Here is a 25,167-nt window from a genome sequence, read left to right as displayed (position 1 = left end):
GCTAAACTCAGCCCCTTTTCCAGAATCCAATGACAACAGGCACGTTGAACTTGTGAAGTTTTTATGAAGATAGCGAGGGGTTGCACTGCAGGGCAGACAGATGGTGCTCCATCCCTAAATCCCACCACCAACTCCTTCTCTCCCTCAGTCTCTCTCCCTGGTCCGATTACCTGATAGCCCCATGGCCTGACTGCCTCCTCCCCACTGCCAGACACTGGTTCTAAAACTAGGAAATCAATGGAGGGGAGCTTTAAAAAATTACCAGTGCCCCAGTTCTAACCCAGACATTCTGCTATCACTGGTCTGGCATGTGACCTGGACGCTGAAATTCTTTAAAGCCCATAAGGTCACAGCCCCAGACTGCAGGTCCCCTCTCAGGCTGGGCCATTCTGCCCCATCCCTGGGCTTGCAGCCCCCACTTCTCTTGGAGTCAGCTGGGCATGTGATCTCCAATTTTCCACAGTCCCCACCTCTCCTTGTCGTCTCCCTACACTGAGGCTGGGCATCCCTGATTTTTTTTTTTTTTTTTTTTTTGAGCTGGAGTCTTGCTCTGTCACCCAAGCTGGAGTACAGTGGCACCATCTTGGCTCGCTGCAACCTCCGTCTCCTGGGTTCAAGTGATTCTCCTGCCTCAGCCTCCCAAGTAGCTGGGACTACAGGTGTGTGCCACCACGCCTGGCTAATTTTTGTATTTTTAGTAGAGACGGGGTTTCACCATGTTGGCCAGGCTGGCCTCGAACTCCTGACCTCAGGTGATCCACCCACCTCGGCCTCCCAAAGTGCTAGGATTACAGATGTGAGCCACCATGCCTAGCTCCTGATTCTTATGGTAATGATTGCCCTGTCAGTTTTCCTACAGCTCAAAAGAAAGGGGTGTATTTCTCATCCCCATGTCTATCAAAAAAGAGATGACCAATGAAGCTGTAGATGTATTCCACCTGGCCTGCTTCATTCATTTACCTTGAGGGCTTTTCAGTTTGTGACCCTGACACGGTCGTCACATCATCCTATTATTATCATTCCTCTTTTACAGGCAAGAAAAATGAGACTTAAGGTCATACACCTCGTGACTAGCAGATTCTCTCAGGTCAATTGACTCAGAAGCCCAAGCTCTTAAGATCTACAGGATTCTGCCTTCTTTGAGTGAACTACCCTAGGAACCTACCCTGCACTATTCCCGGAGAGCGCTGGCAGTTGGAAATTCCTCCTTAAATGAAGCCCCCAATCTGCTTTTCAGCTGCAAACATGACACATGGAGAGAGAGGGAGGAAAAGTGAGTTTGGGGGCCAGGTGAATGTTGGCTGACCAGCAAGTGCCACTCAGCTGGGGGCCAGCAGTGTCTTCACTATCTGGATGGACTGCCCTAGGGATGGGGCCCCAGGATTTCCACGGAGCCGGTGGCTGTGGGCTGGAAAGGAATCGAGGAACTCACAGGCAACAGGCAAGAAGCACAGGAACCCCTGGCTGACCAAAAGTGTGGGATTGAGGGGGAACAGGAAAGGCAGAGAGGAGGCGAGAACCTGGATCACAGCTCCTGATTTGGAGCAGAGGTTGAAAGGATGCCCTTTGGAGATGGAAGAAGGAACGCAGGTGACCTCTGAAAGCTGGAAAAGGCAAGGCCACCGATTCTCCCCTAGAACCTCCAGCAGGAATGCAGCCCTCTAATGCCTTGATTTGAGGACTTGTGACCTGTAGAACTGTAAGAGAATACATGTGTGTTGTTTTAAGATACATTTATGGTTATTACAGGAGCAACAGGAAACCAATACAGTTAGAAGTTTGAGTTCTTCTAGCATGTATTAGTTTTCTAGGGTGGCCATGACTACCGACTGGGGGCTTACATAGCAGAAATGTATTGTCTTACAGTTCTGGAGGCTGGACATCCGAGATCAAGGTAGGCAGACATGCTGCCTCTGAAGGCACCAGGGTAGGCTCGGTTCTAGGCCTCTCTCTGAGCTGCTGGTAGTTCCCTGGCTTATGGCAGCAGAACTCTAATCTTCACATTGCATTTTTTATTGTTGTTGTTGTTGCTTTGTTTTGTTTGTGTGTGTGTGTGTGTGTGTGTGTCTGTATATTCAAATTTCCCCATTTTATAAGAATATTATATTGGCTGGAATCTAATATTACCAGTCGTATTGGATTCCAGCCCACCTCAATGACTTAATAGCTTCATCTTAACTCTGATCATCTGCAGAGATCCTATTTCCAAATAAGGTTCTATTCACAGGTACTGGAGGTCAGGACTTCTACATCTTTTGCGGGAATACAGTTCAACCCCTAACACACCATTATTCCTAAAAGTCGCCCTCCTGTACAAATCGCAGGGGAGGAGGGCAATAATTATTTCCCTGCAAGAAAAAGACCCTCCAACTTCCTCTGTCTGTTCCCCAAGCTCCCTCTCTCTGTTCCCCAGAGGCCAACACCCAGTGCTCTGGGGCAGGGTTCACCGCACCCCCCCCCCCCCCCCCCGCCACTGGAACTTCAGCGCATGCTGCAGGGATCTGGGATCTGGGAGTGCTCAAGGGCCTCCCTCATTCCTTGCAAGACTGGGAAATCCTCCCAGGCAGGAGGAGCCATGTCCGTCCGTGATCCTAGGGCTTCCTCCCAGTGTTTGCCACCTGCCTACACCAGCAGGCAGTGTGCCAGGCCCTCTGTTCATCATTGTTTTATCTTGTCTGCCTCCCCAGCAGAACTGTGCAATCTGCCAGGTTAGGGTTCAAGTCTTCTTCACTGTTTTATCCTCAGCATCTGCTACATGCTGCACATCCAGTAAGCGTTCGTTGAAATCATGCATTATTCATCTTCGTTTCCCATCCACCAAGCTTAGGAAAAACATCAGCATGAAGTCACTATGTGTTGAATGAAAATATGGCCCCAGGAAAGCTTCCCTCAATACAGAAGAGTTGAGTTCAACCTGTTTTCAAAAAAGGCAGTGTGGTGTATGAGGTGGGGCGTGCTCTGAATCTCTAGGACAGCATATGTGGCTCACTTCTGAGGCTCAGGCCGGATGAAATTGTAGCCAGCTCTTCTTGACTCAGAAACCAAGACCCTCTGGGAGGCTAAGTAGACAGAGACAAGGAGGAGTGATGACTTCTCTCTCATCCTCACCCCTCATGAATTCTGCAGAACGAGGTTTCAGACAGAACCAAGGGCTCATCTTCAGGGCACCCAGTCTCTGGAACATCCACTGGGTCTGGGGCATACATCACGGATCTCAAAGAGATGTGCGGAAAACCCAGCCCAGAGAACCCTGCCCAAGCATCAGGACTCTGTGAATTCATAAAGATGTTCTGAATGCCAAAGCACCTGGAATTCTCAGAGACTGAGGCCCACCCTGGGCCTTGCTGAAAGAAAACAGCAAACTCCATTCCCACCCACAAGAATACATGCCCCTTCCCGGGAGCCTGTTCCAGAATGATCTCTGAACAGGGGGTTTTCACTGTTGGTCCTGGAGGCTGGAAAAATTTCCATCTCTTTTCTTGCACGGTCCAGTCTCCCCTGTCCTGGTAACTGCTCTTGGAGGGGAGTATGGCAATTTGGGGTTCACTTACTCCTTCTCATTCTCTGATGGAAAATCAAGGTTAGGGTGGAAGGAATCCCAGTTAGATGTGGTACTCAAGTCAGAGCTATTTTCCCCCAGGTCGGGGAAGACGGTAAGAAGAGCGAGCCTCTGCTGGCTCGAAAGTGAAACCGAGGCTGTCCAGACATGGCTCGGGACAGCACCAGCCCAAGCTGGCTCTGATGACCGAGGACTCTAAACAGGGTCTGCAAACTACATACAGCCCATGAGCCAAAATCTTATTTTCATGATCTGGCCGCCGCTTATTTTTGTAAATAAAGTTTTAATGAGACACAACCATATCCCTTCATTTACGCATTTTCTACGGCAGCTTTTGAGCTACAAGGGCAGAGGTGAGCAGTCACGACACAGACCATATGGCCCACGGAGGCTGAAACCAGGGCAGTGCAACCCATACGGCCCCATGCTTGGGAGACGCCACAGCTTGATTTCACCATGTTGAAATTTTTAATCATTTTTTAACAAGAGCTGAATTTTTGTTTTTCTCTGGACCCCTCAACTTATGTAGCCAATCCTGCCGGAAAGATTTACTAAATGGTCCTACAGTTTGCCCTGTTCCTCTACTTTTTGAGTCCTTGGTTCCCTTTTACTCCTCTACCTTAATGTTTCTGGACCCAGGAAGCCAGCCCCTGTCAGAAGCAGTCAACTACATCTCCGGGAAACGTCGAGGCAGTCCTTCCTGGTACCCTTACCGATCACTATATCAGCTATCATTATCAGCGGGGCCAACTGTGACCCAGACCCTGGATTGAGTCAAGCCAAAGTCTGCCACTTACTTACCAGTCCTTGGGACCACCCAGAATAAATCTCATCCCTTACGCCTTCAAAGATTTGAGGAAAGTTCTTCCGTCCCTCTCGTTGAGTCTTCTCTTTAGAGCCCAAAATTGTTCCGTTTCTCACAAGACATGTTTCAAGCTCTTTCTTAAAGGAGCTTCCTTCCTCTATAGATATGATCTAGTTTCCCAAGACCCCTCTGCAAGCATGGAGCCCCAGTAGAGCTCCAAGTGTAGTCTGACCAGTGCACAGTTGGGTAGGACAGTCACCTCCATTATTCTAGAGTGTTTATTGATGCATCCTGAGATCACTCTATTTTGGAACCCATTCCAAAAATCTCCCAGTTCCCTCATGATAGGAAAAGATGGTCTGTTATTCTCATTATATAGGTGAGTAAACCGAAGTTTGGAAGGGAGTGGCCTGTTCATGGGCATATAGCAGTCCTTCCGTCTCAAAATCCCAAGCTCTCCAGTCCACCAACTGAGATTTTTGGGCCCTCAGTTTCTTCATCTGTAAAATGGAAAAGCTGTGTCTCTTCCAGCTCGAGCATACTGTGATTTATTTTCTAAATGCAGACCCCAAAAGCCAAGTCATGAAGAAAATAGAAGCTCTCAGCCCAGATCTAAAACTTGTAGGAAGAACAAAAAAGCTTCCTTTCCTGCTGATCATTCTAGACTTACCAGCCTTGGGAACATTTGCATGAGTCTTGCTTGTTAACAGTAGCCCTAGACTTGCTAGTTCACTGAGTTTTCAGTCCATGGTACCATCACTTCCTTAGTGAGTCAGCTCATGTACTCTTTCCCTTTCCCGTTACTTCCCCTGTTCACACTCCACAAATTTGACTTCCTGCACATCCCATTTTCAAAATTATTTTCTCTCTTTTCCCTGACAAGCCAAATAACAACAACAATAAAAATCCTTTAAAATAAGAACGCAGAATCCTCTGTAAAACCCCAGAAACAAAATGGGCTCCGGAAAGCCACTCTCTCTCCTTAATTGCTTTCTCTTGTTAGCTGCATCACCCCAGGGTTGACTTGAAAGTTTCATCTGTCAGTATGTTCTCTTCGTAACATTTTGTCTGTGAGTACACAGCCCCTCTGGTGCCCCGTTAGGTTTTCCCACTGTGTGGAGGCGCACAGACTCACGCGTGGGGAATACAGGCAGGTTTTACCATCCAAACTTGATAAGTAAGGGCCCCAAGACTCAGAGAGGGGGCTCAGAGCTGCTTCGTGATGGGGCCAAGAAACAACTAATGCTTCCCAGCTTCAGTGCTCTTTTCACCAGCAAGGTTTTGGGAAATACAATTGTCATAAGAAAGTGAGAGATGACTCTTTCTCTGCCTCTGACATCTGGCCCTTTCTTCTCTGCCTCTCTGATTCCACTCATCCTTCTGGTCCAGCTGAAGCACGCTTCCTGTGAAATCTACAATGTGTGTTAGTTGCTCCGCTCCCTTGGCCCTCAACAGTGATCACCAGCTAGGGGCAGTGACCCTTTCAGATAACAAATGAGCCTCCCTACACACACTAAGGGTGCCTTAGAATGAAGCCAAGCACGTAATGAATCTCAACAAACAGTAGTTGCTATTGCCATTAGTGCTCATTGTTTCAGTGATTATGGTTGTGAAACAAGCTCCCCCAAAATCCAGTGACATGAAAAAATGATTATGATCGTGAACTCTGTGGTTTAGATATTCAGACAGGACACAAAGAAGACAGTTTCTCCATTTCATGGTGTCTGGGGCTTCAGCTGGAAGACAGGAAGGTTGGGGATGACTTGAAGACTGGGGACTGGGAATATCCAAAACTTTGTTCACCCTCATGCCTGACCCTGATGTTGGCTGACAGCTGGAGCCTCAGCTCCTCTCCATGTGGTTTCCCCACATGGCTGGTGTGGGCTTTCTCCTGGCATGGTGACTGAGGTCCAAGAGCAAGAACCCTGAGAGGAGAGAGCCAGGAAGCCAGCCAGGGAGGGAACACAGACCCTTCCTTTTGGTGGAAGGAGTGTCAGTCTCGTCATCTTTGGAAAAGATGGCCTTCCATCATCATTATTACTATGTCATTATGATTACTTCCCCTTTAGGATGATGAGTTTTTCCAGGTGGCTCTTCCATCCCTTGCAACAAGACTGCCATTAGTTGGTCCATCTTTCACCAGACAGATCTGGTTCTACAGTACACAAAACTTAAGCTCAGGCTGAGATCCCTGCCGCATCCCTCGTGAATACAAGCAACAGTGTTCTTTTTGTGTTCCAATCTCTTTGCAGAATATTCACATACCTGGGACCAGGGGGACCTGGGGACCCAGGCAAGGAATGGAAAAGCAACAAAAAATGTTACCTCTTAATATTAAGAGACTTAGGGATAGTTTTCTAGTTGCCTGCCATTTATCCCTAGTAACACTGTGGGGGCTGAAAATGTGCTCAGCTAAAAATCTATAGTTCCATCATCGTTTGCCAGGATCGGAGTGACCAATGAGCTATAAACAGAAGTAACTGGGCAGGACTTCTAAGAAAGCTTTCTAACAGAGCTGACTCAGTTGGCAGATGTCATTTCTTGTCCCTGCCCCTTCCTGTTTCTTCTTATCCAGACTCAGAGATGATGGCTGGAGGAGCAGCAGCCATCTTGTGCCTATAAGGTAGCTTCAAAGCTAGCAGAACAGAAGGATGGGAGTCCGGATGTCTGATGACATCATGGAGCCACTATAGTATTTCTGAACAATTTGTGTTAAGTGAGAGAAAAAAGTTCCTACCTTATTCAAGCCACTATTATTTTTGCATCCTTTGTATTAGTAGCCAAGTGTAATTACTGATAAAGCCTTAATCACCTCTGGTTTTCCCCCTCCTACCTCAAACTTCACTCAGCTCCAATCTACCCTCCAGCAGGCCACCGGTCCTGCTTTGAAGCCTTCAATGAAAAGCCTTTATCTAGGGCTTTCCAGCAGCCCTAGATAAAATCCACATTACTTAGTATGATATTTGGGATACTGCACCCCCTAGGCCTGAGCTGAGCTGTATCTCCTGCCTCAAACCCAGACACCCTGCGCTCCAGCCACACCACATTTTTCAACATTCCTGTCTATACTACTCTTCGATAGCCATAATCCTGTAACTTGAAGTGTTCTAAGTGGTGAGCTCCTGCTTGTCATTCAATACATATCTGCAAAGTCACCTCCCACAGGAAGCCTTCCCTGATGTCCTCAAAGTCACTGACTCCTATGGACTTCTAAGACCAGTTCTTTCTAAAATATCTCTGATGTGTGGCACTTGCCACACAGTATTATAATAACTTATCATTTCAACTGATCTCCCCTCCTTGACTGGGAGCACTTCAAGGCAGAGACAGAGCCTTGCTGGTCTGTTTATCCCCGGCTATTAGCAAATCCTGAATGAAGGAGTGAATAGACAGGTACATGGAAGCACAGCCCCTGACCCCTGCGGATTCAGAGTTGCCATCCTTCAGGCTGCTGGGTCCCAGGGGATGGCTGAGTTAGAAGAGGGCACAGAAAAACCGAGCAGATCTCTAAGAGAGGTGCACCCCACTCACGCATGTGAAGTGTCTGGGGCCCAAGAAAATTCTGGAAGCTGTCACCAGGGCAGGGTGAAGGGTAGCACGAACATGAGCTTCATGTTCCCCGCACCGGGCATATCCCAGTGCAGGCTCCAGACGGCAGATGAGGGGCAGTCCCACAGCAGCTTCCTCTCCCTGTTTCATCCCCAGCCTGGTCCCACACCACAGTCCATCAACTCCTGCTCCAGGTGAAAACCTCAGAAACCCACAAAGCTTAGACCTGCTCCAGGTCACCAAGCAGCAGGGCCAGGCACTGGCAATCCAACAAGAAGCCCCACGACAACGCATTTCCAGATCCTGAAGCCATTCCCAGGGTAGGAGAGCCCTAACTGTTATTATCTTGTCCCCATTGTATAGATGGGGACAGAGTGACCCAGAGAGGTGAAGTGTGCCGAAGGTCACACAGCCAGCCAGAGGCAGAGGAGGGACTAACTCCTCTTTCCTCCATGGGCAGTGCACCCCAAAGGAGCGCAAATGCTGACAGCAGTGGGGCAAATTCCAGGGGCCCCAGAACGACAGCCAAGTTGGCCACAGCCACACAACGCATAGGAAATGCCAGGCCCTCTGCACCCTCTCTTGAGGCCCAGTGCCCCGAGGCAGCCCCCTTTAAGGAGTGATCGGCCTTCCAGAAGAGCTCCAGTCTTAATTTTAGCTTGGAGGCCTGCCACAGGAGGCTTTGGCGAGAGGCAGGCTGAAGTTATGTGGGACAGCTGTCAGCCGGCATGCTGGGTGGGGCCTATTTAGCTGGCAGGGACATAAGTCTGGGGACACTGAATTGGTCTCTCTGCCCCAAGTATTTTCAGCCCCAGCCGGCCACACGGCTCGGATCTCCCCCTGTGGATCCCCCCAGCTCCGCGATGATGGCAGAAGAGCACACAGACCTCGAGGCCCAGATCGTCAAGGATATCCACTGCAAGGAGATTGACCTGGTGAACCGAGACCCCAAAAACATTAACGAGGACATAGTCAAGGTAGGCTCTGCGGGCCTGCCTCGGTGGGCGGAGGGTGTCAGGCTTGTGAGAGGTGGGCGCTTGGCATGGGAGGGTTTCTGCTGCAGACACAGCTTCCCTGAAAAGAGACTTGTTGCTCTGTTGTCTCTGTATCACCCCACCCCACTCCACCCCACCACCCCCCCCTCAAAAAAGGCTTGTAAATCACCCAAGGACCTTTAGCAAACTCAAGAGCAAAAAAATTAGCCTCATCTCCATGACCCAAGTGCTAATCAGGGCGGGAGAAGCGAGTCACAAAGAAAATCCCTCCTTACTACTGTGACGCTACTGCCACTCACCCCTGGCCCTCATCCTGGGAGGAATAGGAATGGGCGGCCAAGCTGGGCTCCTTTCCATGCCAGGGGGCATTTCTGTGGTCTCTCCGGTGGGTGCAGGGTTAATCCCCAGAGGGCAGCTTCCAGCAGGACTGGCAGCCCCTCGAGGTGCACTCACTCCCCCAGAGCACTGCCCAACATCTGTCCCTAAGGCTGGGGGCCATGCCCAGCCCTCCCCCAGCTCCCTCCTCACCCCAGGTCTAGTGGCCAGGACAGGGCAGAGGGCACCTGGGACCCTGGAAAGGAATGCTCAGAGTTGTCCAGCCCTCAGGAAGTCTTCCAATGTCTGAAGTTGGGCCTCTTTCCTCGCCTCCCGGTGACACTAACAGACCTGCTGCCTCCAGGCCTACACCTTCAATCCAACTTCCACCCAGTATCCGGAGGGATCTTTCTTTTTTTCTTTTTGGGACAGTCTCACTCTGTCCCCTAGGCAGGAGTGCAGTCGTGCACTCACGGCTCACTGCAGCCTCAACCTCCCAAGCTCAAGCGATTCTCCCTCCTCAGCCTCCTGAGTAGCTGGGACCACAGGCGAGTGCCACCATGCCCGGCTAATTTTTGTATTTTTAGTAGAGACCGGGTTTCATTGTGTTGACCAAGCTGGTATCAAACTCTTGGGCTCAAGTGATCCTCCTGCCTCCCAAAGTGCTGGGATTACAGGCGCAAGCCTCCACACTTGGCTCGGAGGGAATCTTCTAAAACAGAATTCCTCCAAGAAGGGTCCCCGGCCACCAGCATCAGGGTCACTGGAGGGGCTGTTAAGAGGGCCAGTGTCTGGGGCCTCTCAGATTCTACTGAAAGTGTTGGAATCTCAGGCCGGGGCTGTCCAATGAGGATACTGTTACCACAGGGAATTTTAAATTTTCTAGCAGCCACATTTTAAAATGCAAAAGCAAACAGGTGAAATTAATGTTCATGATATTTCTTACTTAACCCTATATATTTAAAATAGTATTATTTCAACATAAAAGCAATATAAAACAATTATCAATGAACTATTGTACAGTCTTCAAGTTTAAAATCCAGTGTGCTTCCTGCACCCACAGAGTATTTCAGTTCAGACTTCACATTTTCATCCAACATGCTTGTTCTGCATTTAGATTTCATAAAATGTACATGTGAAAATCAATTCACATGCCTGTACTGTTTCAAACATTCTGTAAAAATTTTTCGATAATGAAATCAGGGTTTACATTTTAATTAAAGTTAAACAAAATATAGAATTCTTCAGTTTCACTAGCCACATTTCAAGTGTTCAAAGCTCCTGGCCACTGGATCAGACTGTGTGGCTGAGGACTTGTTCTAAAGCACAGGCCTGTACTGCGGTCTTTCAGTGGGGCACCCCCCATGCTGGAGAAAGCCTAGCCTGTCCGTGTGGCTGTCCAAACCCAACACAATCTGGCCCCAACCTGCTTCTTCTGCCTGGTTTGCTCCCACCTGCCAGCCCACCCACCAGAGTACCTTCCTGTGCCATTGCCAGAAGTGCATGTCCCCTCTTTTCCAGGTGGTGAATGCCTCACTCAGCCTTCAAGGCCCAACTCCAATGCAACCTCCTCTAGGAAGCCTTCCCTGACTCCTCCAGGCAATTAGTTGCTCCCACTTCTGTCCCCTTGCTTCACTCAGGGCATTCCTCTACAACAGCTCTTATTACACTGGATATTATGTTTCCATACATTATGAGTAACGGAGATAGAGTATATAATATAGCACTGTGTGAACGTTGCAATAAGGAAAATTAGGAAACAAATTTTACAAACCATAAAGCACTATATACATGTAAATAAAATTGTGCATGTAAAATATTATTAGTTATGGTTTCCATCAGTGTGATCTAGCAGGAATAGTCCTGGACTTGACTTTAATAGACTTGATTTCAAATCCAGTCCATTTTACCTAAAAATGATAACACTGGACAAGCCAACCAGGTTTTCTGAGCCTCAGTTTCCCCTGTAAAGTAGGAATAATATCATTTACCTCCACCAGGTAAACAAATCTCAGAGCAGCACTGTGCAATATAATGTGAGGATTGAATGAGACGAAGGGTTTGAAAGTGTCTAACACAGTCCCTGGCACCCAGCAAGGATGTGACGGTGTGAGTCAAAGAAAGGTCTCAAAGGGCTTGCAATCTAGAGGCAAGAGAGCTAAGCCAGGAGCCTGTGTCACACCCAAGTAACCATCTAGTACACCCTGGTGGGCTGCAGGGGGATGGGAAAGAGGACCCCACGGGGGAACATGGTTTCTAAAGGACACCCACAATGAGTGGTAAGTACAGAGGGAGCCCTGGAGGGAGCCAGCTGCAAGCCGCAGGCCTGGATTATGACGCAGAGGGAGCAGCGGGGGCGGCAGCACAGATGCAGTGGCTTTACGCAGCCTTCCTGGGGCTACGAGCTGTCATCTCCTGGAGGCCCCGAGCCCTAGAAAAAATAGCAAAGGCTAAACAAGGGTGCCACACATAATTTTGTCCAGAGGAGGTGGTTATTTGGTATGTTTTGGACATTCTCTGCTTTAGGGATTTATTTGACTTTTTCTTTCTTTTATTTTTAGTGAGTGAGAAATGAAAAAAGTTTACTGCAGAACAAGGATCATAAAGCAGACTCAGATATATATCAGATTTAGATAGATTTCAGGTCTATGTTACAGTCTGTTAAAGAATAAAGAAAAGAAAGAAGGAGAGAGGGGACTGTGGCTAGGAGAGATAAAGCCAGACTGTTCATCCTCTCAATTGCCAGGATTTCGCCATTGATGGAGGAAAAGAGAGATGGGAAGGAAAAGGGAATGAGGGAGACAGAGAGAGATGGAGAAACCAGAGAGAGGCTGAGAGGAGGGTGCAGGAGGCCCTGGCAGTGCCCCAGGTGGCAGATGGCAGGGTGGCCTCACAGGTGGTAGCAGGTTCCTCATGGGCTAAGATGAGTGACAAGGAAAGAAGGCTGGAATAGGACCTGGCTACAGAGACTTGAGTTCTGGTCCAAGACCTGACAGTAACTTGCTGTGTGACTCTGAGGAAATCCTTTGCCCTGTCTGGGCCCAAGTCCCTGGTGCCACCAGCCGCTTCTGTTTCACATTTTAAAAAGTCAAGGATGAAGAGTAGGAGATAGACGTACTACATCCATGGATTTGACCCCCAGTAGAGGGGAGGCACCCCTTTTTGGCCCTGCCCTTAAACCCAGGCAGCCAAGGACAGAGGAAAAGCCCCGTATACCCCAACAGACTTCAATTGTGGTCTCCAAGGCTGGGGGCCCAGGGCAGTGTAAAAGGTCATGGAGATTGGAGCTGAGGAACTAGGGGAAGCACACCCCCATTCCTGTTGCCACTTGCCTCCTCACCAACACTGATTCCACAAATCGCTACTGAATGCCTGCTCAGCACAGTCACTGTGCTATCCCAGAGGACATGGTGATGAGCAGGACAGGCTCACTGCATGCAAGCCCTCCAGGCTGCGGGGACGGGAATGTCTGCCAAAGGTCCTCAGGGTTCTCAGCTCACCAGTGGGTACACCCAAGGATGCCTCAACCTTCACAGCCAGGTTGGAAAGGTTCTAGCCCCAGTACAGGTATACCTCAGGACCTCAGAGCCACCCCACAATGTCCCCAACTTATTTCTGAGAAGGCTTAGGGCCACCTCACTGACAGTGCTCTCTCTCTCTCCTCTCTCTTTCTCTCCTCTCTCTCTTCTCTCTCTCTCTATCTCCCTTTCTTGACTCACACATAGGTCCTAAAGCAGTCATGCTTGAACCTGAGAGTCATGCAGGTTTCCCAGCTTCTGTAGTCAATTCCTCCCTCGCAAGCTTCTCCCAAGTTGCCCTTCAAGCAGGGGAAGGAGATAGACAGGATCCCAGCTCCTCCACGATACTACTCCCCACCCCCCTCCACCCACATCTGCCACAGAATGCCTGCCTTCTTCAGAAAAACAAACTCCCATTTGCCCCTCAGCTCAGGCTACACAACACCCAGAGGAACCAGATGCCCACCAGCCCTACAAACTCTTGTTCCAGGTTTGTGCCCATCAGGGACACCCTGTCACACAAAGATGAAACTGACCTGGTACCTCCCCTGGAGAGGAATCCAGCCCTGGGGAGAAAATGAGATGAGAACATACAGGAGAAGGTGCTGAACACCATAAATGAGTGCCAGGTTAAGTGTCATGGGAGGTTAGGAGAGGAAGAATTACTTTCATCGGGAAAAATCAGAAGCCAGCTTTATGGAGAGGTGGTATCCATGGTACATTATAAAAATGAGAAAAATTAAAAATGTGAAATGGAGGAAAAAAGTTTTCCATGAAGAAATGGAATAAGCAATGGCTTTCCCAACACTGGGAAGAATGTTGGGCAGAGTCAGCAAATGTGAGAGGCTGTCATTACCACTGCCCCTTCCAGTGTTCATGGCAGACATGACTAATGGATCACAGCACTGCTCCATGGAAGCCATGAACCATCAGCTAGTCATAGTGGGTACAACAGATAACACTTCACCGCTGCTCTGTCTTCAGGGGAATAATGAACTATCGAAGAGGATTAGGACAGAGCATCTGAAAGGGAATTTATGGGACAGAAGGCGGGAAGGGCAGGTTGAAACTAAATAATGGAGGGTCATCCAATCCACCTGTCATTTCATATTGGCAATTCCTTCCTTTTGGAAATGTCTTGCCCTCTGTCAATGACCTCTAAGAAAGGCTACATCAGACTAATTCACACTGAGGTATTACAACTTAGTGTTATGAGGACTCCTGGGTATCAACTGATCTAGAGTTTTTCAAAATGCAGTCCACTTTCCCAGGGTCCACTGGTAGGAGCACTTATTAAAATGCAGATTCCTTGGCCTTGCCCCCAGAGGTTATTCAGCTGAGCTGGTGAATGTTTGCATTTCATGTTTGAGCATAAAAGTTTCATGCTCAGGCCAGGCATGATGGCTCATGCCTGTAATCTCAGCACTTTAGGAGGCCAAGGCAGGTGGATCACCTGAGGTCAGGAGTTCAAAACCTGACCTGGCTAACATGATGAAAACCCATCTCTACTAAAAATACAAAACAATAGCCAGATGTAGTGGTGGGCACCTGTAATCCCAGCTACTCAGGAGGCTGAGGCAGGAGAATTGCTTGAACCCAGGAGGCGGAGGTTGCCATGAGTCAAGATCGCACCACTGCATTCCAGTCTGGACAGCAAGAGCAAAACTCCTTCTCAAAAAAAAAAGAAGTTGCATGCTCAAACCTGTCAGCTTGTCATCAACCAAGTCCCATTCATCCTACAGAAGACACCTGGGGCCAGAGTTATCCCTTGTTTTCCTTAAAGACAGACAGTATCAGTTACCAATTGCTGAGTAACAAATCATTCCCAAACTTAATGGCTTAAGGAAACAACCATTTTTTGATTTCTCACAGTTCTGTGGGTTGGCAGGGCTCAGTTTGGCAGTCTTGCTGGTCTCACTGGGGGCCTGCCATGCGGCTACAGTCAGATGGTGACTGAGGCTGCAATCACCTGGGGGCTCCACCAAGCTGGAACATCCAAGATGGTTCACTCATAGCTCTGGAATACTGGCAGAGATGGCTGGGAGGCACAGCTCAGCTGTGGTGCTGGGGTGGCTGGCCCTCTATCTCTGTGTAGTTTCAGACCTCCTCATTCATATGGCCTCTCCATTAGTCTCTCAAGCAGCATTCAGCAGTGCGTTTCTAATTCTACCAGTCTTCAGAGCAAAGTATAAAAGTGGACTTCTAACATGGGGGCTCAAAGCTCCTAAAAGCAGAAGCTGCTGGTCTTTCTGAAGGATTAGTTCTAGAACTGCGCAAAATCCTTTCTGCCACATTCTTGTGGTTAAAGTGAGTCACAGGGCAAGCCCAGACTCAAGATGGGTTGAGACTACCTGAGGACAAACACTGAGAAACATGACTAATGGAGGGTCATCTTTGGAGACCAGCAAACTACCCACCAAAAGCTCGTGCACAGCCAAGCCTAGAGCTCCACCCAAGGTGCTTCTATTGTTCCCCATTCCAATATGCACCAAATTTCTTGAAGGCAGAGACTGAGAGGGCAGAAGAGTGGATGGGAAGGGACAGGCAGTGAGGCAAAGATCAGGGCTTAGTGGATTGCTGAGGAGCTTCTTCTGGCAGGTTCTTCTCTTCCTCTCTCTCTTTGCAGCCCTCTGTTATCTCAGTCTCTTCCCAACTCTTTTACATAAATCCAAGTCCTGTTGTGCCCCAGCCCAGGTGCCCTAAGTCCCCTAAGGTAGACCTGGAGCTGAAGAGAAGGGCTGGAGGGCACTAGGATAGGGGTAGGTATATGGTCCTACGTAGGACGCTCTCAACTCCAAGAGCATCCTCTTGAAGGATGAGTCAGAGATATTCTCAACTGCAAGCTCCAGATGATGCCTGGCCACCTCCTCCTCCCATCAGAGCCAGCCTGTGCTGTGTTCTGTGCCTCAGGCCCTGCTAGGGTATCTGGCCCCTTCAATGACCCTGCTGTCAGGCTGACCTGAGCATCACTCTGCCAGTCCCTTACATGCCATGTGAAATAACACATGTAAGACACGTGACCCCAAACTGGCATGCATAAAGGGCCAAATACATTGTGTGTGTTACCGTGGTTATCCCAGGTTGTACAGAATTCTATTATTTTGTTGCTACCAATTATAACAAAAGATGCAGAGCTTCTCCATTTTTACAGTTTTTGCAGCTATCACCTCATTTTACTTCCTATTTTATAGGCCAGTGCCTCTAAAACTGAGTGAAGGACCAGTTTTAATATTATTATTCCAATCCATTGTATAGCTCTACTTTTGCAAAATATAACAAAAATTAATCACTGGAAAAATGAAAAGAAAACAGCCGTGCAGTTATAAGCACCAATTTGTATTGTTAGATTCAATAAACACAAAATTACTGCATCAAATTTCTATGAATATTTCTAAGCACTCTCAACTTCTATAATTACCTTGTTGGGAGACAGGGCACACTGATTGTGAACTGCCTTTTAAGTAACAAGGTAATAGGGGAGGAAGCTGGGACCTAGCAAAAGCTAAGCCTCTCGCTTGGGTTTGCTGACTCTGAAGCTAACTCCGTGTCACTACAGATCTTGGCCCAATCGTCTCTGTTAGAGTTGAAAAAAGAAAGCAAACAAACAAAAACCCCAGCATCTCAGAGAGGGAAAGTACCATGCCCCAAATCACACAGTAACTCGGTGGCCAGTGGATACTGGGACGATATACCTATCCCCCTGCTAAGGGCTATTTCCCCAGCCACAGATATCCTGTTTGAATTGTCCAAGGCCCTGGATGCCTACGGACTGAGTCATGCAGGACTCTGGGGGAGGTGTTTTTGACCGTGGGTGACTGCTGTCCTCCCCCGCATCCTCAAGCAATCCCCCGCCCTGCTATCCTGCACTTTCCCCGCCCTCTCAGAGACTGCGGGGACTGCGCTGGTTTCAATTAATCAACTGAGTCTCTTGCTGTTCCAAAAATATGCCAGAGAAGGGGATACTGACAGAATGTGCATCATCGTTCCCCATTCCTCATGCTCCAGCCCCTCTCTCCAAATGCACACAATGTCCTGAGCCTCAGCCCGCCACCCTCCAAGAAAAAGCCATCTCCTCTCTGCTTCTGGAAAGGAATTAAGAAATGAAGTCACTGTGTGCTTGTGCTACACTGGCACGACTGCCTAGAGCTGCCTGAGCCGGGCCTTATAAATATCTCCCCAAACTAGCATGCTGTGGCCAAAGCTCTCTCAATGCTCAAATCTGAGCTAAGGGAACAGCTGCCTCCTCCAAGCCCAGCCCAGCCCTCTGAGAGCACGTTTTCTGAGATTCACAGAAAATAAAGCACTTGCCCCACACACAGACCCCAAAGGCAATCCCTGGCAATAATTCAAATGTTAGCACCAACGGCTTCTGCAAACACCAAAAGAAGAAGAAGAAGAAAGATAATTAAAAGACACATACAGAGGCCATTGGCAGTAGGATTATTACTGTAAGTACTGTAATTATTACTGTAAAGAAAGGAGGACTCCATCCATCTTATCAGCACAGACTGAGATACACACACACACACACATACACACACACACACACACACACACATTTATAACTAGGTAGGCTGGAGAATAATCCAGGATGTCAAAAGAATTTCTGAGACGTATTTTCGAAGGAAACTTCAGAGCACCTGAAGGAATAATTACCATCATTGAGCAATATTACCATCACAATAGCACCATGTGCCAAGTATTGCGCTAAGCACTGCTCAAGAGGTAGTGTGCCTAGGCGAAGTGGGTAATCAATCAGTATTTATTTGGATGTGTAGGTAGGCAGATGAATGGATGGATGTGGACGGATGTGGACGGACGGATGCATGGATGGATGATAGATGAGCAGGTGGATTGGTGGCTAGATGGATAGATGAATGAGTGGATGGATAGGTGGTGGGTAATTTATAAAGAAAAGAGATTCATTTCTGTTCACGGTTCTGCAGGCTATATAAGAAGCATGGTGCAGGCATCTGCATCTGGTGAGGCCTAAGAAAGCTTCCAATCATATCAGAAGGCAAAGAGGGAGCTGGCGTATCACGTGGCAAGAGAGGGAGCAAGAGAGATCCTGGGCTCTTTCAAACAACCAGCTCTCACGTGAACCAGCACAGCAAGACCTTACTCATGACCATAGGGAGGGCACCAAGCCATGGTGAAGGGTCCGCCCCCATGACCCAAACACCTCCCACCAGGCCCCACCTTCAACACCGGCGATCACATTTCAACATGAGATTTGGAGGGGACAAACATCCAAACCTTCTCAGTAGGGTGTGGATGTATGGATGAATACATGGAAGAAAAATAATCTCAATCAGCAGGATCAAGGCCCTGGGGGTTTGATCCATAGGCATGGGGAGTGAATATGACTTTTCCATCCCTGTTCCAATCCCTCAGTCCCCCAAATTCCCAGCCAGTCACCACCTCCAGGAAGCCCTCCAAGAAGAAGTGACACCCTTCCTGAGAAGATGAGGCCCATTTTCTTCCTCTCCTCCCATCCACAGGCTTGCATAACAGATTAAGTCATCTCTGATGAAACCTGTAGCAGAGAAAACTGGGGGCCGAAATTATACAAGGAAGGTCTTGGGAGGCCCTACTGACTCAGGTCAGCTTTTTCATATCTCCTGCAGCCCAGAGTTTCACCCTGTAAACTGTGCTGCCTGCTAACACACCACCCCGAGTGAGGCCTCATCCTCAGGGATCCCCAGCCTCAGAGCACAGGGGGATCAGGGACCTGAGGTGGGGTGCAGGAGCTCAGGAGCTAAAGTCACATGAGAAAAGGGGGCCCAACACTGTCTGAGCAACATGGTTCTAGTCACTCCCTTCCCCAGAAAACATTGTACTGGAAAGAAATACCCCAAACAATCATATCTTTAGTATTAGAGAAATACAAACCCAAGACTCTTTTCTTTTTTCTATTCTATTAATTCTCTGTGATGTGGCCATTTTTTTAATAATGAAAGTAATTTTAATAATGGCGATGCAATAGAGGTGAGTATCCCCTCCCCATAACCAAAGTGGGAAAGGGACTAGCCGGGAAGATTGAAGTTGGAGCCTCGGCTGCAGATCCCCACACAGGCCCCTCCTGTTGATCTGATTAGTCTGGACCTCCATTCATCCCCTTTTTATTTAAATAGCCCAGGAGCACTGCTAGAAAGAAAACATCTCAGAACAGTTACAGGCATTAGCAAACAGCTCTGCAACCTCCCACTTGGCAGGCTGTACTGGTAACAACCATGGAGAGACCAGTCATTAAGCAGCTAAGTTGGTTCACTGCTGTTTAACTGACCAGTGGAGCTTTTTTCTTTAGACAGAATGTCTGTTGCCCAGGCTGGAGTGCAGTGGCGCGATCTCGACTCACTGCAAGCTCTGCTTCCCGAGTTGTCACTGTTCTCCTGCCTCAGCCTCCAGAGTAACTGGAACTACAGGTGTCCGCCACCACGCCTGGCTATCTTTTTTCTTTCTTTTTTTTTTTTTTTTTTTTTTTGTATTTTTAGTAGAGACGGGGTTTCACCATGGACCAGTGGATTTTACAGCCTCACATCCTTTCATCCTCATGATACCACTGGAAGATTGTCATTGACTCCATCTTATAGACAAAACAGCTCAGGCTTAGTGATGCTAAGTGACATCACCCATGTGTAGGCAGCTAGGAAGGTGCTTCATGCATAGCAGGGCTCGAGAGAGGTTAGCTAAGTGACGTGAGGAACCTCTGCCTGTTCACCATCCAATCCACAGATGCCAGTAAATCGCTGCAGGATGCATATGACTGTCCAACACCCTTCAAATCACAAAACAATAGAATTTGAGAGCTGCGGCTGTAGCACTGCCACTAAGTCACTGTTGGCTTTAAGCAAGTCACTCACCTTGAGGGGATTGAACGAGCATGCTGTGTTGGTCAGTGGTGCCTAGGAACAACAGCAGCTTGGACTCAACAGGGAGCTTGTTAGAAATACAGAGCCTTAGGCCCCACTCCAGACTTGGGGAGTCAGAATCCTGGGGTGATGATATGGTCTGGATCTGTGTCCCCTCTAAACCTCATGTTGAAACATAATCTCCAATGTTGGAGGTGGGGTTGGGTGGGAGGTGATCGGATCACAGAGGCAGATCCCTTGTGGCTTAGTGCTGTCCTCACAATAGTGAGAGAATTCTCGTAAGATCTGGTTGTTGTAAACTGTGGCACTCCTCCACCTCGCCCAGCTCTCTCTCTTGCTCCCACCCTCACCACGAGAGACGCCTGCTCTCCCTTCTTTTGCCATGATTGAAAACTCCCTGAGGCCTCACCAGAAGCCAAGCAGATGCCATGCCAGCACCATGCTTCCGGCACAGATCACGACCCATGGGCCAATTAGACCTCCTTTCTTTATCAATTACCCAGCCTCAGGTTTGTCTTTAGAGCAACCCAAGAATAGCCTAATACAGGTAGGGTCCAGCTGCCAAGGTTAACCTGACCTCTAAGGGATTCTGACATATGCACGCACACACCCAAAAGCTTGAGAAGCGAGTGGCTTCTGTGAATTGAGGCTTCCCCTTGCCGCCCCTGCAGGTGGATTTCGAAGATGTGATTGCAGAGCCTGTGGGCACCTACAGCTTTGACGGCGTGTGGAAGGTGAGCTACACCACCTTCACTGTCTCCAAGTACTGGTGCTACCGCCTGTTGTCCACGCTGCTGGGTGTCCCGCTGGCCCTGCTCTGGGGCTTCCTGTTCGCCTGCATCTCCTTCTGCCACATCTGGGCGGTGGTGCCATGCATTAAGAGCTACCTGATTGAGATCCAGTGCATCAGCCACATCTACTCACTCTGCATTCGCACCTTCTGCAACCCACTCTTCGCGGCCCTGGGCCAGGTCTGCAGCAGCATCAAGGTGGTGCTGCGGAAGGAGGTCTAAAGCCAGGTGGGGCAACGAGGGTGGCAGGGCAAGGGGCGTTGGGCCAGGCTGGTCCCCGGGGGACTTCTTCACAAGGGCTGCTGGCGAGCTCTTTCTCTTTAGGGACTGCTCTATACTCCATGATGGAGCACACAGTGTAGGGAAGCCAGAAAGAAAAGACAGCCCAGCCACGGAAGCACAGTGGCCCTTCGCTCTCCCCCAGCCCCACCACGATGCCCCCATGCCCGGGCGTGAGGGAAGATCATTGCTAAGAGGCAGCTACTGCAAGTCTTGCGTTCACTTGTACTGTAACAACATAAACCAGCACGCGGTTCCCACCGGGGGCCAACCTGTCCACGCGCACTCAGGAAAGTGACCAGTGACCACTGGCATTAGGAGGGTGGCTCCAATAAAGGATTTTGGCTGCATTTGGGGAATGATGCATTTTATTCATGCCTGTAAGATTGGTCTGTGTCCTGACCAGCTCCAAAAATACACTTCACCGCCCTGAAAAACAGATACAGGGAAAGCTGGTTGTCTCTTCACTTGGCCAAATCCAAGGAACAGAACAGAGTCTTTTTCTTCTTCGGATTCTATTGTTTGCTGGGATTGTACATGTTCCTTGGGAGATCATGTTCAAGTGACTCCTGTTGCCTGAACCCAATAGCAGGCACCAATGGAGGAAAACGGCCCTTGGGCTGGCAGGGGCAGTGACCCTCCCAGGGTACCACTGAGGGCAGGGCCTGCATTCAAGCCTCCCTGAACCTCCCCTTTGGCTAACCGAGCCCCTGAAATGCACAGCACTGCCATTTGACATGAGAGTACCTTCGGCCTCAAGAGATGTGAAGAAGTCACAAGGTCTAATTTGTGCATGTGTGGACTCACTGTGGAAATAAAATGCAATAGAAAGAGCATGTATTGCTTCCTTCCTCCTCAAACACACACACACACACACACACACACACACATACACTGCTCTTATCTTCTTTAGGGCTGTCTTTTCCAAGTGTGCTATCCAGAACTTAGCCATTAAAAAAGAAAAGATGGGGATGGGTGTTAGCATCTGTGGTCCGGTTCTTTTGGAAATGCTGTATATTTCTCTCAGAGATTTTCAATAGGCATTGGCACATAAAGGCTCTGACAAGTCCTGCAGTAGAGCACACAGTGTAAGGAAGCCAGAAAGAAAAGACAGCCCAGCCACGGAGCACAGTGGCCCTTCGCTCTCCCCCAACCCCACCACGATGCCCCCATGCCCCAGCGTGAGGGAAGATCATTTGCTAAGAAGCAGCTACTGCAAGTCTTTTTAGACCAGTATCCCCCAATTCTATCTGATCTTTTTTTTTTCTTTTCATGCAACGCCCATTTAAGTCTCATATAATTAAGGTTCCACAGCACTTGTCAGGTTTTTGGAGACGTTATTCATACCTGGCCATGAGCCCAGTGGTCTTGGGAGGCGGTGTGGTGAAGTGGACCGCACACAGCTTAGGAACTAGGACGCAGGCAGCCTTGGTTCTAGTCCTGCTTCTGCTCCTGGTTGCCTTCTCTGCCTCAATTTCATCATCCACAAAATGACCTCTAATGTGCATTTTGGCTCCAAAATTTTACCCAGTTTTGGTTTTCTCCTAACGTCTTATGTAAATTTCAAACACAGAGAAAAGTTGAACAGCTACCTACCCATCTAGGCTCTACCATTAACATTTTTTTACCCCAGCTTTCTCACATCCCTATCCTTCTATCCACCCCTCTCCATCCCACAAATCTCATCTTTATGCGTGTTTAAATATGTTGCAGAGATCAGTATATTTTACCCCTAAACACTTCATCATTCATCCCTTGTTTCTGCAGATGAGAAAGTTACAGTCCAGAGAAGTCAGCCATCTTGCCAAAAGGCGCCCACCTAGCCAGCATTATTGCTGTGGCTCCAGCCTGCTGCCTCTGCTCTCCCTTGGGGCTCTTCCACATTGTTCGGGGGCTCAGCAGGCCTAGGCTCCCCCCGCTGAAAAGGATTAAGGCTGATGTTACCTATGTCTTCCTCAAAGGGCCTGCCCTTTCAAATGTGTCTTGAAATCATGAGGCCGTCCGTTTCAGCCTTGGAGTCTTGGGTTATGTAGAGAATTTGCCATCTTGGTATTTGTTATAACTGGATTTGACAATGACTCCAATTTTTCAAGCTCACTCTCCTTCTCTAAGGGCAGACTATGGTCGGTGTTTAATTACCCACAAAGTTCACAGAACTGGAGGCAGGACACACATCTGAGATGCATGGGTGTCCAAGGAGTTCTTCTCCCTCCAGGAATCCCCTTGAGAAGTAGCAGGCAGAAAATCACATTGAGGGTATGATGAGAACGGGCCTGAGGCAGGAGGATGGAATTCCCTCTCATAAGATACATAGGGACCACCAGGCACTCCTGTTTGAAATGCAGGTTCCAAAGCTCTAGCTCCAGAGTTTGATTCAGTAGTGGGGCCCAGGAATCTGCATTTTAACACAAACTCATTTGTGATGCTGCAGATGGCTCCCAAATCCACTTTTAAGAAATACGTGTTAGTGTTCCTTCAAGGTAACAATCTAGAATCCTATTATCGCCAGAGTTCAACTGTGGTTCAGAGCAGGTTCGGGGACATCATACAAATGTTTGTTCCTGAATCTTAGAGCATCTTCCCACAGAACTCTGACAAGTGAGTGCACCTGTGATTCCAGAGAATGGGACCAGGGCCCCCTTCCACACCCTGCCACAGTCCATGCACCTGTGCCATAATCAGGCCAATAGCTCTGAAGCCCTGCAGGGATCTGGGTTCTACAAGCCACGTGTTCCAGTCACCGTTCTTGGGAGGAAGAACGGGGACAAAGCAACGTATGGAAACAAATGTTTATTAAGTGCAGTCTCTATCAAGCAGCTAATGAAGCAGACACCTTATGATCAGCCATGCCATTCACCAACTGGCACAGTTACAGAGGGGTGCCAGAGCAGGTCACCACAGTAGAACAAAATCAAGGCATTCACATTTTGCCTTAAGTGGCGTTTCATTGCTGTTGAATACAAAAAGGGTTAAACACTTTGAAACCAGGATTTTCTTAAAAGACAGCCTGCATTGTCCCTTTACATTCCCTGAAGTGGCAAAACATAGACTCAACCCAAAAGGAGACCAAAGTATGTGTCAGATATTTTTTTCAGCGCCTAAAGAAATAAGACTCAGAGTTTCCACATTCACTTTTGATGATCAGAGCCATGAAACATTGCAGAAGACAATCTGCAGCTCCCACTTCCTGACAACCCCAGGCATGCATATGGTTTAAACAAGTCTGAAACTATAGGGAAAGGTGGTTGGGAGACCTCAGGCATGAGGTCTGGGGAGGAGGCCAAAAGCAACTGAGCCCGAGGTAGCGTTCAGAACCCCTGTGCTCATTTTTCTAGGCTTTGTTTGGGGAAAGACTAAGAAATGGTGAAAATGCTCTCAAGGAGATCCAATGGGGCTACTGAAATTGAATGTCACTTATTTGCCATAAAAGAGACTCCTGTGCATAATGAGACCCAACGTACCCGCCAGAGCTTTCGCATGAAGAGAACGACAAAGTATCCCACTTGGTTCTTGTTTGGACAACGGAGGCAGGATGGTGCACTTCCGGGTTCTTCTTCACCACCAACTCTTCCCATGTGTGCGAGAATGCAGCTGACGCCCGGGAAGGTTCAGATTAATCAGGCATGCACCAGGTGATGTCAATCCGAGGAGACCAAGATTTACCTGGTGGCACCTGCGGAGCGGCCCCCCTCCCCCGACATGCCCGTGCCCCGCCTATTGCCCTTCCACTCCTAGAAAAGTCGCTCCCAGCAGATGTGCCGGGGGCGGGCTTTCTCAGCCCCCACTCTTGTCGGGACTGTATTAGAACCCCCCCCCCCTTTCCCCAGCTCCGGTCCCTGAAGCTAGATGACCAAAGAATAAATTTGCAGTTTTGCTTTTAGCCTTGCCTACTCGCTGGTTCTTTTGTGCCCACTCGGCTGGTCTTAGAAAAACAAATCAGTTCTGATGTCCAATAATCTCATAACTCCAGGGTTTCTAGGAAGGCTGTGCTCCTGGTCAGAAAATCTACTGTGAGTTGCTGACCCTTTGATACCTAGTGGCCTCTGTTGGCTCCTAGGATGACAACTTCCCTGGGACCAGCAGAGACCTCGGTCATCTCTGGCTGATGGGCAGCGAGGCATGGATGCTAACAGACACCACTACCGCTGCATTTGCACCCAGAGCACACGAGTGTTCCAGTACATGGGCACAGAGGCCCCAGAACAGCATCCTGTTAGCTTCCCAAAGAGCAAGGACTGGCTGGTGCTGACGCTCTTCATGCATGTCCCAGCAACACTGAGCAGTGCCTTGCAGTCCAAAGATGATACTGTCTTCAATCTCCAGGTTACACTGAAGACCTTGTGCTAAATCCTTAGACTTTGAACATGGACATTTCAGTGCATGCCTCTCTTCTCCCAGAACATCTAGACAATGCTAGCTCATTCTATTGTGTGTGTATGCGCATGTGTGCGGCTATGTGGCTACTGCAACAAGGAGGAAGAAGA

At 48.7% G+C, this 25,167-nt stretch overlaps 1 protein-coding gene across 2 annotated transcripts; it reads left to right on the top strand.

The window, feature by feature from the left end:
- Window positions 1-8,705: 8,705 nt before the first annotated feature.
- Window positions 8,706-21,519, top strand: CAV3 (caveolin 3). Of its 2 annotated transcripts, XM_023218392.2 has the most exons (3): window positions 8,708-8,890; window positions 20,285-20,632; window positions 20,729-21,519. In XM_023218392.2, the coding sequence occupies exons 1-2, from the start codon at window positions 8,777-8,779 to the stop codon at window positions 20,624-20,626; spliced, it is 456 nt and encodes a 151-aa protein (XP_023074160.1). In that variant the 5' UTR covers window positions 8,708-8,776; the 3' UTR covers window positions 20,627-20,632; window positions 20,729-21,519. The 2 variants fall into 2 exon arrangements, with proteins under 2 accessions (XP_023074159.1, XP_023074160.1); XM_023218391.1 differs by having other exon boundaries at window positions 8,706-8,890; window positions 20,285-21,519.
- Window positions 21,520-25,167: the final 3,648 nt, after the last annotated feature.

The sequence above is a fragment of the Piliocolobus tephrosceles genome, chromosome 2 (genome assembly GCF_002776525.5).
Source record: "Piliocolobus tephrosceles isolate RC106 chromosome 2, ASM277652v3, whole genome shotgun sequence".
In the NCBI taxonomy this organism is placed as follows: Eukaryota; Metazoa; Chordata; class Mammalia; order Primates; family Cercopithecidae; genus Piliocolobus; species Piliocolobus tephrosceles.
The sequence above is the reverse complement of the archived record's forward strand: the minus strand, read 5'-3'. Positions and strand labels throughout refer to the sequence as shown.

Excerpts from the sequence above, each read along its gene's own strand:
- CAV3 (XM_023218391.1), top strand. The coding sequence starts at position 8,777 with ATGATGGCAGAAGAGCACACAGACCTCGAGGCCCAGATCGTCAAGGAT. Across the intron at positions 8,891-20,284 it reads TTAACGAGGACATAGTCAAG|GTGGATTTCGAAGATGTGAT; the intron begins GTAGGCTCTGCG and ends CCGCCCCTGCAG.